Consider the following 14,237-nt stretch of genomic DNA (forward strand, 5'->3'; position numbering starts at 1 on the left):
TTATTTCACAGAAATGCTTTTAGAGGTATCTTGATATGTCTCCCTTATTTTATAATTAAGAAATATCTATCCAAAAGTTAAATGACTTGTCCAGTGTTGCTTGATGAATGCTAGAGAGAGTATTCAAAGTTGGGGCCTCTGATTTTAAATTCAGAACTCTTTCCAGCATACTATTCTGACTCAGTAGAAGTCAAAGAAGAGTTGCCCAATTTTAAGATTGGAAGTTCAGAACATAGATATGGAACAGGTATTAAAATTTCTAAAGCCAATTGCTTGAGTTCTTGGTTTCAGGGAATAAAATACACAATATCTAGTTAGCTTGCAGTTTTCATTTTTTCTTTTTTTCCTAAACATTGATTTGGTCAAGGTGTACTTATAAGTGATTATTTTGAGTTATTATAAGCTTGTGTGCTTTATAGTGTACAATCGGTTGTCTCTCCTCACTATTCAAAGTACATTCATAATTCAAGCAGTCAATTTAATTCTGCCAATTGCTATGCACTCTTTCTATGTTGTGAAGCTACAGCACCAAAGCTGATGACTGCAAAGGCTCCATCTGGGCAAACTGTAATCACGCTTTGTAACATCTCAGCATGAATGTGAAATTACTGGCATTATATGAAAATGGTATTCACAATGGAAATAGTTTTGCATATATACAATGCTATTTGTGAATTCTTTGAAGTGTTGCATAAAAACAAAAAAAAGTAACTATTTACAGATCTACACCTGCAGAATCTAGTTAATTGCAGACCTTTTAATGTCTTTGCCTCTTTACAATTCTGCATGCATTCTACCTTATTCTGCAGAACACTTCTATATACTTATTCCTTGGTTGTACAGGAAGTAAATGGGGGTAAAAAAGAACTTGTAATGAAGAACAAAATATTTAACAAAGCATTTAAGATGTATTTGTTTATTGAAAGATTTAAGTAAAAATTATCTCCATTGGGAATTCCTTTAAAGATTGTTATGTATTAAGTTTAAAAAATCATTTTGCAGTTCTTTCCCATGATTGGCAAATTAATTTGAAAAGAGAGCATCTAAGTATTTATTTATTGGTATTTCTTCCTTATATACAGGATTGAGTGAATGAGTCTTTTATGTTTTAGGAAGATTAACATAAATGTACCTTCTTTCTCTTTTCCCATTTTCCAATATTAATGACAGAATTCTTATGCATTCCATCTATGGTGGTCCTATTATAAATCATCTGTGTGTGATATTCATAATGTCACAGATGAATGTGAAAATATTTCTTTGCTTATCATTTACCACCAAATAAATTAGAAATTCTTTCCCTACAAACTTATCTGGGAATATGACAGCTAGGTGGCTTAGTGGATTGAATGCTGGATCTGAAATCAGGAAGATATGTGTCCAAATCCTATCTCAGATATTTGGTAGCTATATAAGCATGTTATTTAACTTCTGTCCATCTCATTTGTTTAAACTGTAGGATGTGTTTAATAATAACACACATTGCCAACCCAAATTTTTATTAGAATAAAATGAAAGAATATTTGTAAAGTATTTGCCGTATAAATACTATCTATTACTAGTTTTTACAGCCATTTGTATATTCTAAACTACAGCCAAATGGGACCACTTTCTGTCCATAATTTTTATCCTTCCATCTTTTGTTATTTTGGCTTTTGTCCAGAAATAACCTGAGAGTCATGGAGAATGATCTCTCCATTCTAAAGGATAAGATCTCACCCACATCTCTTGATTAGGTACTGGGAAGTAATTTCAGCATCTAAATTTGTAATCCTTAACTTTGGAACTATGAATATAGATGTTTGTTTCTATGTGTACACATACATATTTTGATAACTACTTTAATATATTTTCCCTTTATAATTCTATTCATTTAATTTTATGCATTTAAAGATAATATTCCAAGTTGGGATTCATAAATTTCAACATATGACCAAAGGGGGGTCCATGATATTAAAAAAAAAAAAAGATTAATTGTGTCAATTCTTGTATCCAGAATTTCTAGTCCCTAATTTCTATTTAGGCTGCACCTTCTTTTCTGCTTGCCTCATTTCTCTGTTCAGAAGACATTAAAAGACAGTAAAACATTTCAGCTTGAGTACAGACCCTTAAGGGTTCATCTCCCCAGAATTTTAGAAAGCATGAGTAGGAAATACACAACGTCTTTACCCAAATCACTTGAAATAGTCATTAGCAACCAAAGGGGATTCTGAGGGCGAAAATAATTTTATTTCATCATATTAAAACTCTATTAAAAGAAACATATAGCATAATTTATTGTAGCAATTTTTTTGTGATTATCTTTTTTGTTTGTTTTGAATGTCTCTTAATTAGAAATGTCTAATAGTGTTTAATTAGTCTGGTTGTCTTCTTGCCTTCCATAGTGGTTTGTGGACATTTAAAAGAGATTTTATCAAAGGAAAAGAAATCAGAGAGGCCACTGGTCTGTAAACCAATTGGTTTTTACTGTTGAGTAAATTGAAGGAAGTCTAAGGTTTACACAAAATATTTTGGGAATAGGATAGGACCAGTCAAATAAAGTAGGATATCCTTAAATTTCTTAGCTCAGTGGTCTTATATATTATGGGAAGAAATGGAAGTGGATCAGTGATGGTCTTGTGAGAAACTACCTATAGATTTCATACATTTAGGTACCATTAATGTTTCATTCCTTTTATTTAAAAATATGTCTGGTTCCTTAATCACTTCTTCAAAAATAGGTCAATGAATATTTTGAGTAGGCTAGATTTTCATTCTTGTATGTTTAATTGGTCACCCTACTCAGGTGTCAGTTGTTAGAAGATGCCATGGGTGCACTGAGGTGCACTCTTTCTGTAAAAATCTAAGATATGAAAATTTCTAGCATAAGTTAGGACAATTTCCAGGGAAAGGCAGATGGACCGGGATGTTAGACCAGATGAGGAAGTGGGGTTAGAGAAGAATTAGCCTTCCTCAAGTTCCAAAATAAGAAGCCAACAAATCCACCCATCCCCCAATAAAACACAACAAAACAACAAACTCCTGTATTTGTGTGTATGTGCACACATCTTAAATTCCAAATGATAAAATAATTCCATTTTGAATGTTTTTAGGTAGATGTCACTGCTCCAATTCATTTTTCATTTCATTATTCTTTGTCACATTATTCTCAGATAACAAAAATTCATGTACTAAATCTGGGTAATATTATTATTATTATTATTATTATTATTATTATTCCCTTAAGGCAGTTGGGGTTACGTGACTTGCCCAGGGTCACACAATTAGGAAGTGTTAAGTGTCTGCTACCAAATTTGAACTCAGATTCACCTGACTTAAGGGCTGATGCTCTATCCACTGTAGCTGCCCCATTTTTGTTCTTTCAATTAAAAAAAAAAAAAAACTCAATTTATTCTTTGCCAATTCCTATTTTGGGAAATATCAAAAGCACTTTTCCTTTGAAATAATAAAATGTTAAGAATTATTTCTAAGTGGTATATACTTAGGTTTTTATTAATGAATAGTGAAAAAACATCCAAGCATAACACATTTATTTAAATAAATATGCACGTCTGTGAGCTTCCATTTCTTTATCTGGGAAAGTTTTGAACTAAATGGCTTCTAAAGTCCCTTTGAGCTTTAGGTCTGTGTTTCAATAGATCTATTGGTGATAGGGGTGAGAGGATTGGAGTACAAGGGAGGCATTTTTTCCCCATTAGTGTTCCAGAGTTCCTTTAGAGATTTAGAAATTTGATTAGAATTGAGTTGGTCATTTCTAATTAGGATCAGGGTCAATTGTGATTTGTTCCCTGGGGATTCACTTATATAACTAGCCAGTCAGTTTTGCCATGCTTGCTAGAACATTTCTTAAAATTATATTATGAAATATTCTTTAGAGGTACTACAAAATTGAGAAATTTCTTGGTAATATACACAAATTTATAAGATTTTAAGTATCAAAATTGAAAAATAAGATATTAATTTGTTTATACAGAAGCTCAGACTTCAGTAAAATCACATTTGAAGCATTTGCCATATTTGATATTGACATCTATTCATAAAATACACACACACACACACATATATATATGTGTATATATATATATACATACATACATATATATATATATATATATATATATATATACACAGACTAGCTAAATTCCAAGATTTCAATTTGAAGTTCATGAGACATAGATTCAGAGATGTGTAATTAGATAGGAGACCAAACACCATATTAATCCAAAATCTCCATTTTACAGCTGGAGAAAACCAAATTCAAAAGAGATAAACTGTCTTGTCCCAGATCACACAGATTGTACATGTCATAGGTAAATTTGAATCCAGGTTTAAGTATAACTGTTCCATCGTGATGCGCTTCCCTAGATGATACAGAAACTCTCAAGTTGGATTGAATATACCGTTAATATCCCACATTTTGGAACGTCTGCCAGAGCCTTCTCATTAAGCATAGTTCTGTTTGTTAATCAAAACAGTATTACTTGAGGCTATCAATCCATCAATAAAGTATTTCACAAATACTTGCAATCATCTTGTCATTTTGTTGCTAGGCAAAAATCAAATAGAAATAGCTGGTGTCCTCAAAAAGATTGTATTTCATTGGGGAAGTAAAGTATAATCACATATCAAATAAATAAATCAATAAAGGAATGCACAAAGAAACAAAGAGATGAAGAAAGGAACATAAATAAGTGCAAGAGTTTTTGGTGTTCAAAATACTCTTCTAAGTGTTACAAAGTTGTACAAAGAAACGATCATCCTTATGGAGCTTTCTAGTGGGTAAATAACAAACTAATACAAATATTGCATAATATTCGGATTTTTTTGGGAGGTGGCTGAGGAAAGCAGTTGGGATTAAGTAACTTGCCTAGGATCACACCACTCGTGTCAAATATTTGAGACAGAATTTGAACTCAGATCCTTGTGACTCGAGGGTCAATGCTGTATCTATTATGCACCTAGCTGCCTCCATCATATTAGGTATTAAGGTTAGATATATTTTGAAGTTGTAAAAAGAAGGCCTTATATGTAGACTTGATATAATAAGAATTATTGTCAATATTGTCAATTAGGGGATTTAGGATAATCATAAAAGAAAATTATATTGAATCTGACATCAATATTAATCTCTCCAGATATGCAGAGATAGTGTAGTAGGAAAGATGTGAAATGGATATGGAATCATATGTGTGAGTTGGGTTCAAATCCTGCTTCTGTTATTTTCTTCTGTGCTAATTTAGGCAAAGTAAGTTCACCTCTATTCTCCCTTCTGGAGAAAGGTGGATCAGGCGAGCTCTCAGTCAGTTCCATCTCTTAGCATCACTTCCTTCTCTAAACATTTGTTCTTGGCAGTTATGTGGCACATAAAGTATTAGATCTAGAGACAGGAAGATGGGAGTTCAAATATGAACTCAAACACTTAATTAGCTATGTGACCCCAGTCAAGGCACATGACTTTCATATCCTCACTTTTCTCCTATGTAAAAGGGGGTATATAATAGCACCTATTTTCAGTTATTGTTGTGTGTGCCAAATGAGCTGATATTTTTAAAGCATGTGTATAGTGCCTAGCACATAGTTTATGCTAAATAAATGCTAATTTTTTTATTATCTTCTGACCTTTTTACATGATGAGCAGAATACCAAGATGTATCATTTTGCTCAGCTCTCTGTTTTCTAGTTCTCTTGGAGTCCCCAAAAACTTAAGGGGGGGTGTGGAATTGTAGTGTTAAGTATAGGGAATAGTTAGATTTTTAACATTTTCCCATTTAGGCATTTATTTAAGTATTATGTCACAATCCCAATTTGTAAACACTTGTGACTTTATTTGGGTGCAAGAATAGTATGATTTTGCTGTTGATTACCTTGTAAATTCCATTTAAAAAATTCATAGAATCAGCCATCATAATTATAAACCAATTAATTTGCAGAATAACTTTTCCTATGCACAGGTTTTACTATATCATACCCCTGCTCCAAAATCTTATGTCTCCTGTTGTCTACAGGCTAAATTATATTTCAAGCCTTTTGTAGTTTGCGTCCTACCCTTCTTTCTGTTCCAAGCAAAATAGCCCAAGATCTGTTCCCTGAAGTCATCAATTCATCTTTTGGCTCATGAATCTTATATGCCTGGAGTCTATCTCTGCATCACATTTATATTTTAGAATCCTCAATTTCTTTTGGGCCATAGGCAGCATCTCCACAGGTCTCTCTCCTTCCCTTATCCATTTTATCTTTGTATATCTTACCTTCTTATGCAGAAGAATGTAAATGCTGAGAACAGGGACTAGTTTATGTTTTGAATTTATAGACCCAGCACAGTAGGATGTCTGCAATTAATAAATGTTAAATCAAATGGAAATGTAGACATAGAATATTAGACCCATTTAATGTTATGTTTTAAATGGTTTTCTATGCTGAGTTTCTTGCTAATTCACTGGACAGATGACATTCTTGACAGTCTTAGAATAAGGAAAAAATTACTGTTTCCTTTTCAGCAACTGATTTATATTATCACTTAACACAAAAGAGCATGACATATTGAATTCAAGTAGACTCTTGCCATTCTGAGGGATTGTATTCTAATGGAACTATGCTACAAGTTTCATAGTGCACTCTAGTTTGCTTATGTTAAAAGGAGATGAAGATGGAAATATCTTGTTTCTTTCCTTTAGAGGTGTCTAAGTGTTTTATACCTATTAGGCAATTAATAAATATATGTTGAATTTATTCTTCCTTTTAGCTGTGGAGGGTCAAGGAAATGAGGAAAGGGAAAATTGAAAGAGGGTGTACTTGTCATTGTATTTTGATGAATTAGAAGAATTTGAAATGAATTGTCTTCAGAATTAGTACTGAGTCTTTCCTCTGGTTTAGACTTTCCCCAGGCATATTTTTTAAAGTGGTAACTTTAGTATAAGCGATTTGTGGCCTTGTTGTCATCCCTCCACATCATTTCTTATTCTCTTTCCTATTTTCTATCTCTGCTGATCTCTTGATATTCTGTATCCTTATGTATTGCCTGAAATTCCCTATAACTTTCCAAAGTATCCTACAAACTGGGAGGTATGTCCTCATTCTGGAATCTTCCTATTCTCACTTTTTGCCTGGTACAGCTAAGTATCACAGTAGATAAAATGCTAGATCTGGATTCAGGAGAACCCGAGTTCAAATATGGTCTCAGATACTTTTAAGCTGAAGTTAAGTCAATTAACCTCTGACTACTTCATTTTCCTCATCTGTAAAATGGAGATAATAGTAACAAACTCCCAGGCTTCTTGTGAAGATCAAATAAAATAATAATCTTAATGTGCTTTGTGTTCTCTCTGATGCATAGTAAGTATCTATAACTGTATTATTACACTTCTGATAATTTTATCAAAATAATTCTTAGTGAGGGCATGAGTTAAGCTTGCCTTTTACAGTAGACAAGTGAATTATTGTGGATTGCATGCTTCTAGAGGTGCTTCAGAAGGAGATTTTTTGGAAAGTATTTTATCTAATCTTTGATCTAATTTGTCTAATATTAAAATACTTTATTAGCATCATAACAGCTTGCTTTTTATCCACCCTATCTTTGGAGTTTATAGTGCTCACTCACACAAAATCTTCATTAGTAAGAAAGAACTTGTTTGTAAAGTTTAAAAGGAAAAGCTAGTAATGTTTGAAACTTCAAATCAAAGATCCTTCAATGTGGCAAGCATCTTCTGTGTGTTTGTGTGTAAAGTATTTTTTATGTAGGTATGCATATAAATAGCTGTATGAAGAAATCAATGAATGAAGAAATTGTATATTTATTATCCATTAAACTCTTGGCATACCAGTACAAAGATTAGAACTTAAAATCTTTTAGAGGAGAGAACCTTATACACAATTTGGAAGTAGTAATTCTGGTTTTAATTACTCGAGAAAAATTAAAATATTTGGGAAGGTTGAGCAATTTTATGTTTATCTTTACTTTCAGGGAATATGGAGCCATTGATGATGTAGATATTGATCTGCATATTGATGTTAGCTTTCTTGATGTAAGTATCTGTGATAGGTTTGACAAACTTTAAAATATCTTCTTATTTGTTACTCTTATGGAGCTTTGGTTTTAGGTGATCACACTGTTCATTGACATTCCTTCCTCATATATTACATTTTATTAAAAAATTTTTTAAAATATGTACTTCACTCTATTACTCCATTGCATAGATTATATGGTATTTGCTTTATCTTTCTTGTTAAAGTGACTTGTGGAGAAAAAAACATACCCTGGGTGGTTTGAGTAATGAAAATCTCTACTTCTTTGCTATGGTATCTTTTAATAGTTTCTGAAATTTATAAGGATAGTGTTGCAGCATTTCTGTATATCTTAGGCTTTTTGCTATTTTACTCTGTAAAGTGGAAAGCAAAGATTAAGAGTAATTTGGTTTTTTCCTTGACAACATAGTAGAGTTCAATATTATTTTTAAGCTGTTATGATTTTTATACTTCTTACCATATAGAATATATAGTTATATTTGAAAAGAAAAAATAGTATTCAAGGAACTCTATCAAAAGGGTATTAATTCTTTTTTTTTTTTTTTTTTACTTAATCTTTTTTCAGGAAGAGATTGCAGTGGCTTGGGATGTGATTCGAACGGAGCCTATAATAGTCCGACTGCACTGTTCACTTACACAATATTTAAATGGCCCAGGTTGGTCTTAATTTTTTTTTTTTTTTTTTTTTGCTTCTTTCCTTTTTTGAAGTTTGAATGGTTAATGGGATAAGAAAGCATGCTCTGATTCAGTCTCTAAATGCTGGGTAACCAGTATTCAGTGTTATTGATAAATGTTATGAGGCCTAAAATTAGAAGCTTAATCTACCATTGGGTCATTGGAGTCAGATGTTTGTGGTACTTCATGGTCTGGATTTTGAGAAGCCTCAGGATTCTACTATGAAGCAGTTACTGTAATGTTTAATCATTTAGCTCTCTATGACTTTTTCGTTAGCTAGGGTTGTGTGTTTTTCTTATTTTCCAAGAAAAGCCCATAGTATGAAGAAAAGAATTCTTGTACTAGAGGAATCCAGTTTGTAAATAGTACAAGTGACAAATAGGCTACTAATTTACTTGAGGTCTTCTTGGCCTCTTGCATGTTTTATTTATATCCTCCTAATTGGGCTTAATTTCCTTCTATTCTCATCCTTCATCTATAATTATTCATATTGCTTTCAGTAAGACTGTAAACTTTTATTAATAGCCTATTATATACCAGGCAGTATATTAAGTGTTGCAGATACAAAGAAAGACATAGGAAACTCCCTGCTCTCAACAAGCTTGTACTTTAGTCCTGAAGACAACAGGAAAAGCAACTATATATAAAAGATCTATTTTTATAGAGGGCAAATTGGAGATAAGAATGAATGCCTAATGAAGGCAGTAGAATTAAGGTTATTCAAAAAGGCTTCCTGTAAATGGGTGGGACTTTTATCTGAGGAAAACCAGGAGGAAAAGGGACCAGTCACTGAAAATATCTTAGTCAGGAATAACAATGATGCTAGTGTCTCTGAACAGGGTGTAAAGGGGTGGGTGTGGTGAAATAAGGTGTTCAGGATTACTGCAAAGGTTAAAAGAGCTCAGGTTGTGAAGGGATTTGAATTTCAGACAGATTTAATGTTCAGTCCTGGAAATGATAGAAAGTCCCTGGGATTTATCAAACAGGAAGAAGGGACTTAGATATTTTCGAGTCATAGTCTTTTTTTTTTCTTCTAAAATTAAAAAGATTTGGGAAAAGTTTCTCAAGAATACTCTAGATATATGTGAAGGCAATAAATTGTCATCTAGCATTAGTCTGAGATTTCTTTGAGATTTAGTTGCAATCTGTAATGAAGCTTTTGTCAGTCTTGTTTGGACATCAGTAGAAATTGACTTTTATGTGATTTGAGGAAATTAACTTTTTTTCTCACTTTATTGATCTGGAAAAAGAGGTACTGGATTAGATAATCTCTAAGGCCCATTCTAACATTAAAATTCTATGATTCTTCCATTATTTTTTCTGACTTCTTGAACCTGGCTATAATTGTAATCTATACCCTTCTTAGGATAATGTATTCTATAGATTTATGGATCACACTTAGGGAACTTTTTTGACTTTCTAAATTTCTTTCTAATTTTGCTCCTTAAAGATTAGGGATTTGGATTGGGGTTTTTAATTTCTCTTTTATCGCTCTCTTCCTCCCTCAAAGCAGACACAATATTGTAAATGTCCTGCATGCTCAATAAATGTTTATTGATTTGATATGATTAATGCTTTCAGTTTAAAATCATATTTTGTTTTATTTGTCAAAAAATTCAACTTTCAGATTGTTCCTACTCCTAATATTATTTAATGAACAATTCCATCTCTACCCCATTGTGCTTTGAAATATTTATATTCATTTAACCTTCATTTTTTAAGAGTAAGAGTTCTTAATCTGAGGCCATAAACTAGTATTTTGGTTTTTATTTTTGATATTTGGCAACTATTCAACACAATTATAATCTCTATATATTTTGTTTTATTCATTTAAAAAATGTTCCTTGGCTTTAAGCAACAGTCAAATGGGTCCAAACAAAAGTTTAAGAATCTCTGCTCTTAGTGAAGAAAAAGGCTTTTGACAAAAATGCTAAACCAATTTTTATTAAAAACTTTAGAAATCATAGTAATCAATTAATTTGATTTTCTATACCACAAGATAGTAAATAATATGTATCTATAATGAAGAAAAACAATATACATTACAGATTTTAAAAATGTTCTAAGTCATCATGATTAAAGCAAGGACGTCCATTATTACCACTATGTTTTAAACATAATATTATAAGACAAGAAGAAATTGAGAGAATAAACATTGGCAGAGGCAATAAAAGAATAACTTTTTACAGATCTGTTGATGTACTTGGAGAAGCTTAAATACCGTATATACTCGAGTGTAAGCCGACCCGAATATAAGCCGAGGACCCTAATTTTAACCCAAAAATCTGGGAAAACTTATATCAGTAGGTTTAGGTAGCGCATCGGTGCCCGCAGAGGAGGAGAGCTGGTGCCGGTATACATATGTAGAGCAGTTGCCAGCATTAGTATACGGTACGTTACCGATTGATACTGCAGGAACAGCTGCATTACCGTAGCAACAGCGGGCCCTGTAGTATCACAATCGGCACTTGCGCTGTATACTACACAGCAGCGGGGCATTCAAAGGGATATTTACACATGTTTTATCTAGTGACTTGAGTATAAGCCGAGGAGGGGATTTTCTGCCCAAAAATTGGGCAGAAAACTCGGCTTATACTCGAGTATATACGGTAGTTAATTACAATTAATTGAAATAATTATAGGAAAAACATTAATTACTCTTGGGTAGATAAAATCAGTATAATAAACATGACATCTAAATTACTTTACTTGTTCAGTCCTCTACAAATTAAATTTCTGAAGAAATATTTTATAGAGCTAAAAAAATGAAATTCATATGGATGAACAAATAATAATGAAATAAGTGAGAAGGAAGGGTATCTATCATGACCAAATCATAAACTATATTATAAAAGAGTAACCATGAATTTAAGTGTGTGTGTGTGTGTGTGTGTGTGTGTGTGTGTGTGTGTATGTATGGGTGTATTAAAAAGAGAGAGAAAATAAAAATTAGACTATGGAATAAACTGTCAGTGACTTTCTCTAAGAAAGGTCTCTTTTCCATGGTATTTCAAAGACAAATTCAAATTTATATGATTATGAAACATCAAAAAAAGTAATTGAAGTTACCAACAACTGTATAAAAAAATGGCCTAATTACTAATAATGAGATCAGTGAAAATTAAAGTAGCATTGAGGTTTGAGGTTTTAAGATTGGTTATCAGGAAAGTAAAATAACAAATGTTAGGCTGTTGGGAAAACTGGGACACTAGTGTACTATAGGTGGAGATGTCAATTGGTTCAGCCATTCCAGAAAATATTTTGAACTATACTCTCCAAATTTACTAAAATGTATATCTTTTTTGACCTCGCTATATCACAAGTGAGGTTGTACCTTCAAAGAACTCAAAGAAGAGAAGGACTTAAATACAAAAATATTCTAGTAGGTCTTTTTGTATAAAGTAGCAAAATTTCATTCTTCTGTTGGAGTATGGCTAAACTAATTGTAGTATGTGAATGTAATAGAATATTAGTGTGCCAAAGCAAATGTTAGTTTTTTTTTTTTTATGTAATGATTTTTTTTTAATTTTTTATTTAATAATTACATTATATTGACACTCATTTCTGTTCCGATTTTTTTTCCCCTCCCTCCCTCCACCCCCTCCCCTAGATGGCAAGCAGTCCTTTATATGTTGGATATGTTGCAGTATATCCTAGATACAATATATGTTTGCAGAACCGAACAGTTCTCTTGTTGCGTAGGGAGAATTGGATTCAGAAGGTATAAATAATCCGGGAAGAAAAACAAAAATGCAGATAGTTCACATTCGTTTCCCAGTGTTCTTTCTTTGGGTGTAGCTGCTTTTGTCCGTCATTTATCAATTGAAACTCAGGTCTCTTTGTCAAAGAAATCCATTTCCATCAAAATATGTCCTCATACAATATCGTTGTCGAAGTGTATAATGATCTCCTGGTTCTGCTCATTTCACTTAGCATCAGTTCATGTAGGTCTCTCCAAGCCTCTCTGTATTCATCCTGCTGGTCATTTCTTACAGAACAATAATATTCCATAACATTCATATACCACAATTTACCCACCATTCTCCAATTGATGGGCATCCATTCATTTTCCAGTTTCTAGCCACTACAAACAGGGCTGCTACAAACATTTTGGCACATACAGGTCCCTTTCCCTTCTTTAGTATTTCTTTGGGATATAAGCCCAATAGAAACACTGCTGGATCAAAGGATATGCACATTTTGATAATTTTTTGGGCATAATTCCAGATTGCTCTCCAGAATGGTTGGATTCGTTCACAACTCCACCAACAATGCATTAGTGTCCCAGTTTTCCCGCATCCCCTCCAACATTCATCATTATTTTTTCCTGTCATCTTAGCCAATCTGACAGGTGTGTAGTGGTATCTCAGAGTTGTCTTAATTTGCATTTCTCTGATCAATAATGATTTGGAACACTCTTTCATATGAGTGGTAATAGTTTCAATCTCATCCTCTGAAAATTGTCTGTTCATATCCTTTGACCATTTATCAATTGGAGAATGGCTTGATTTCTTATAAATTTGAGTCAGTTCTCTATATATTTTGGAAATGAGGCCTTTATCAGAACCTTTAACTGTGAAAATGTTTTCCCAGTTTGTTGCTTCCCTTCTAATCTTGTTTGCATTAGTTTTATTTGTACAAAGGCTTTTTAATTTGATGTAATCGAAATTTTCTATTCTGTGATCAGTAATGGTCTCTAGTTCATCTTTGGTCACAAATTTCTTTCTCCTCCACAAGTCTGAGAGATAAACTATTCTATGTTCCTCTAATTTATTTATAGTCTCGTTCTTTATGCCTAGGTCATAGACCCATTTTGATCTTATCTTGGTATATGGTGTTAAGTGTGGGTCCATGCCTAATTTCTGCCATACTAATTTCCAATTATCCCAGCAGTTTTTATCAAATAATGAATTCTTTTCCCAGAAGTTAGGGGCTTTGGGTTTGTCAAACACTAGATTGCTATAATTGACTATTCTGTCTTGTGAGCCTAGCCTTTTCCACTGATCCACTAATCTATTTCTTAGCCAATACCAAATGGTTTTGGTGACTCAAAGCAAATGTTAGTTTAAGAAAACATAGATATCCAAGATGAATTGAAGTAGAATGAAGTGAGTAGAATTATAACAACTTTACTATAACATTATGGGCAACTTGAAAGATTTTAAAATTGATTGAAGTGCAAAAAATGAAAATGAAAGAGATTGCTCATCTCACATTTAAAATTCAGGGGGAAAATACATTTTTAGACATGGCCAATGTAGAAATTTATTTCTTCCCCCGGGAATATGTAACTATATGTCAAGTATTTTATTTTTTTATTTGTGTTTGCTCAATGATAGGGGAAGAGGGGTAATGAGATAAACAGATGATTTTTTTTTTGATTAAAAAATATCCTTTTCCAAACTTAAAGATCTTATAATTTCTTACTATCTCAAGAGCCACCCCTTAAATTCAGTTCTATTCTTGGAGCTACTGAGAGGCTATTTGAGTGTTTTGTATTTTTGTCCTTGTATGTCCTGCAAGTTTTGAGTGTGCTATAC

At 32.6% G+C, this 14,237-nt stretch overlaps 1 protein-coding gene across 1 annotated transcript in view; it reads left to right on the top strand.

Moving 5' to 3' along the window:
• The window catches only part of PARP8 (poly(ADP-ribose) polymerase family member 8), a 217,234-nt gene that overhangs the window by 138,446 nt on the left and 64,551 nt on the right, over nt 1-14,237 (top strand). The window contains exons 8-9 of the mRNA XM_051990612.1: nt 7,961-8,021; nt 8,588-8,678. Coding sequence (XP_051846572.1) covers nt 7,961-8,021; nt 8,588-8,678 — 152 coding nt within the window. The remainder of the gene's footprint in view (nt 1-7,960; nt 8,022-8,587; nt 8,679-14,237) is intronic.

This window comes from Antechinus flavipes, chromosome 1 (genome assembly GCF_016432865.1).
Source record: "Antechinus flavipes isolate AdamAnt ecotype Samford, QLD, Australia chromosome 1, AdamAnt_v2, whole genome shotgun sequence".
Taxonomy (NCBI): domain Eukaryota; kingdom Metazoa; phylum Chordata; class Mammalia; order Dasyuromorphia; family Dasyuridae; genus Antechinus; species Antechinus flavipes.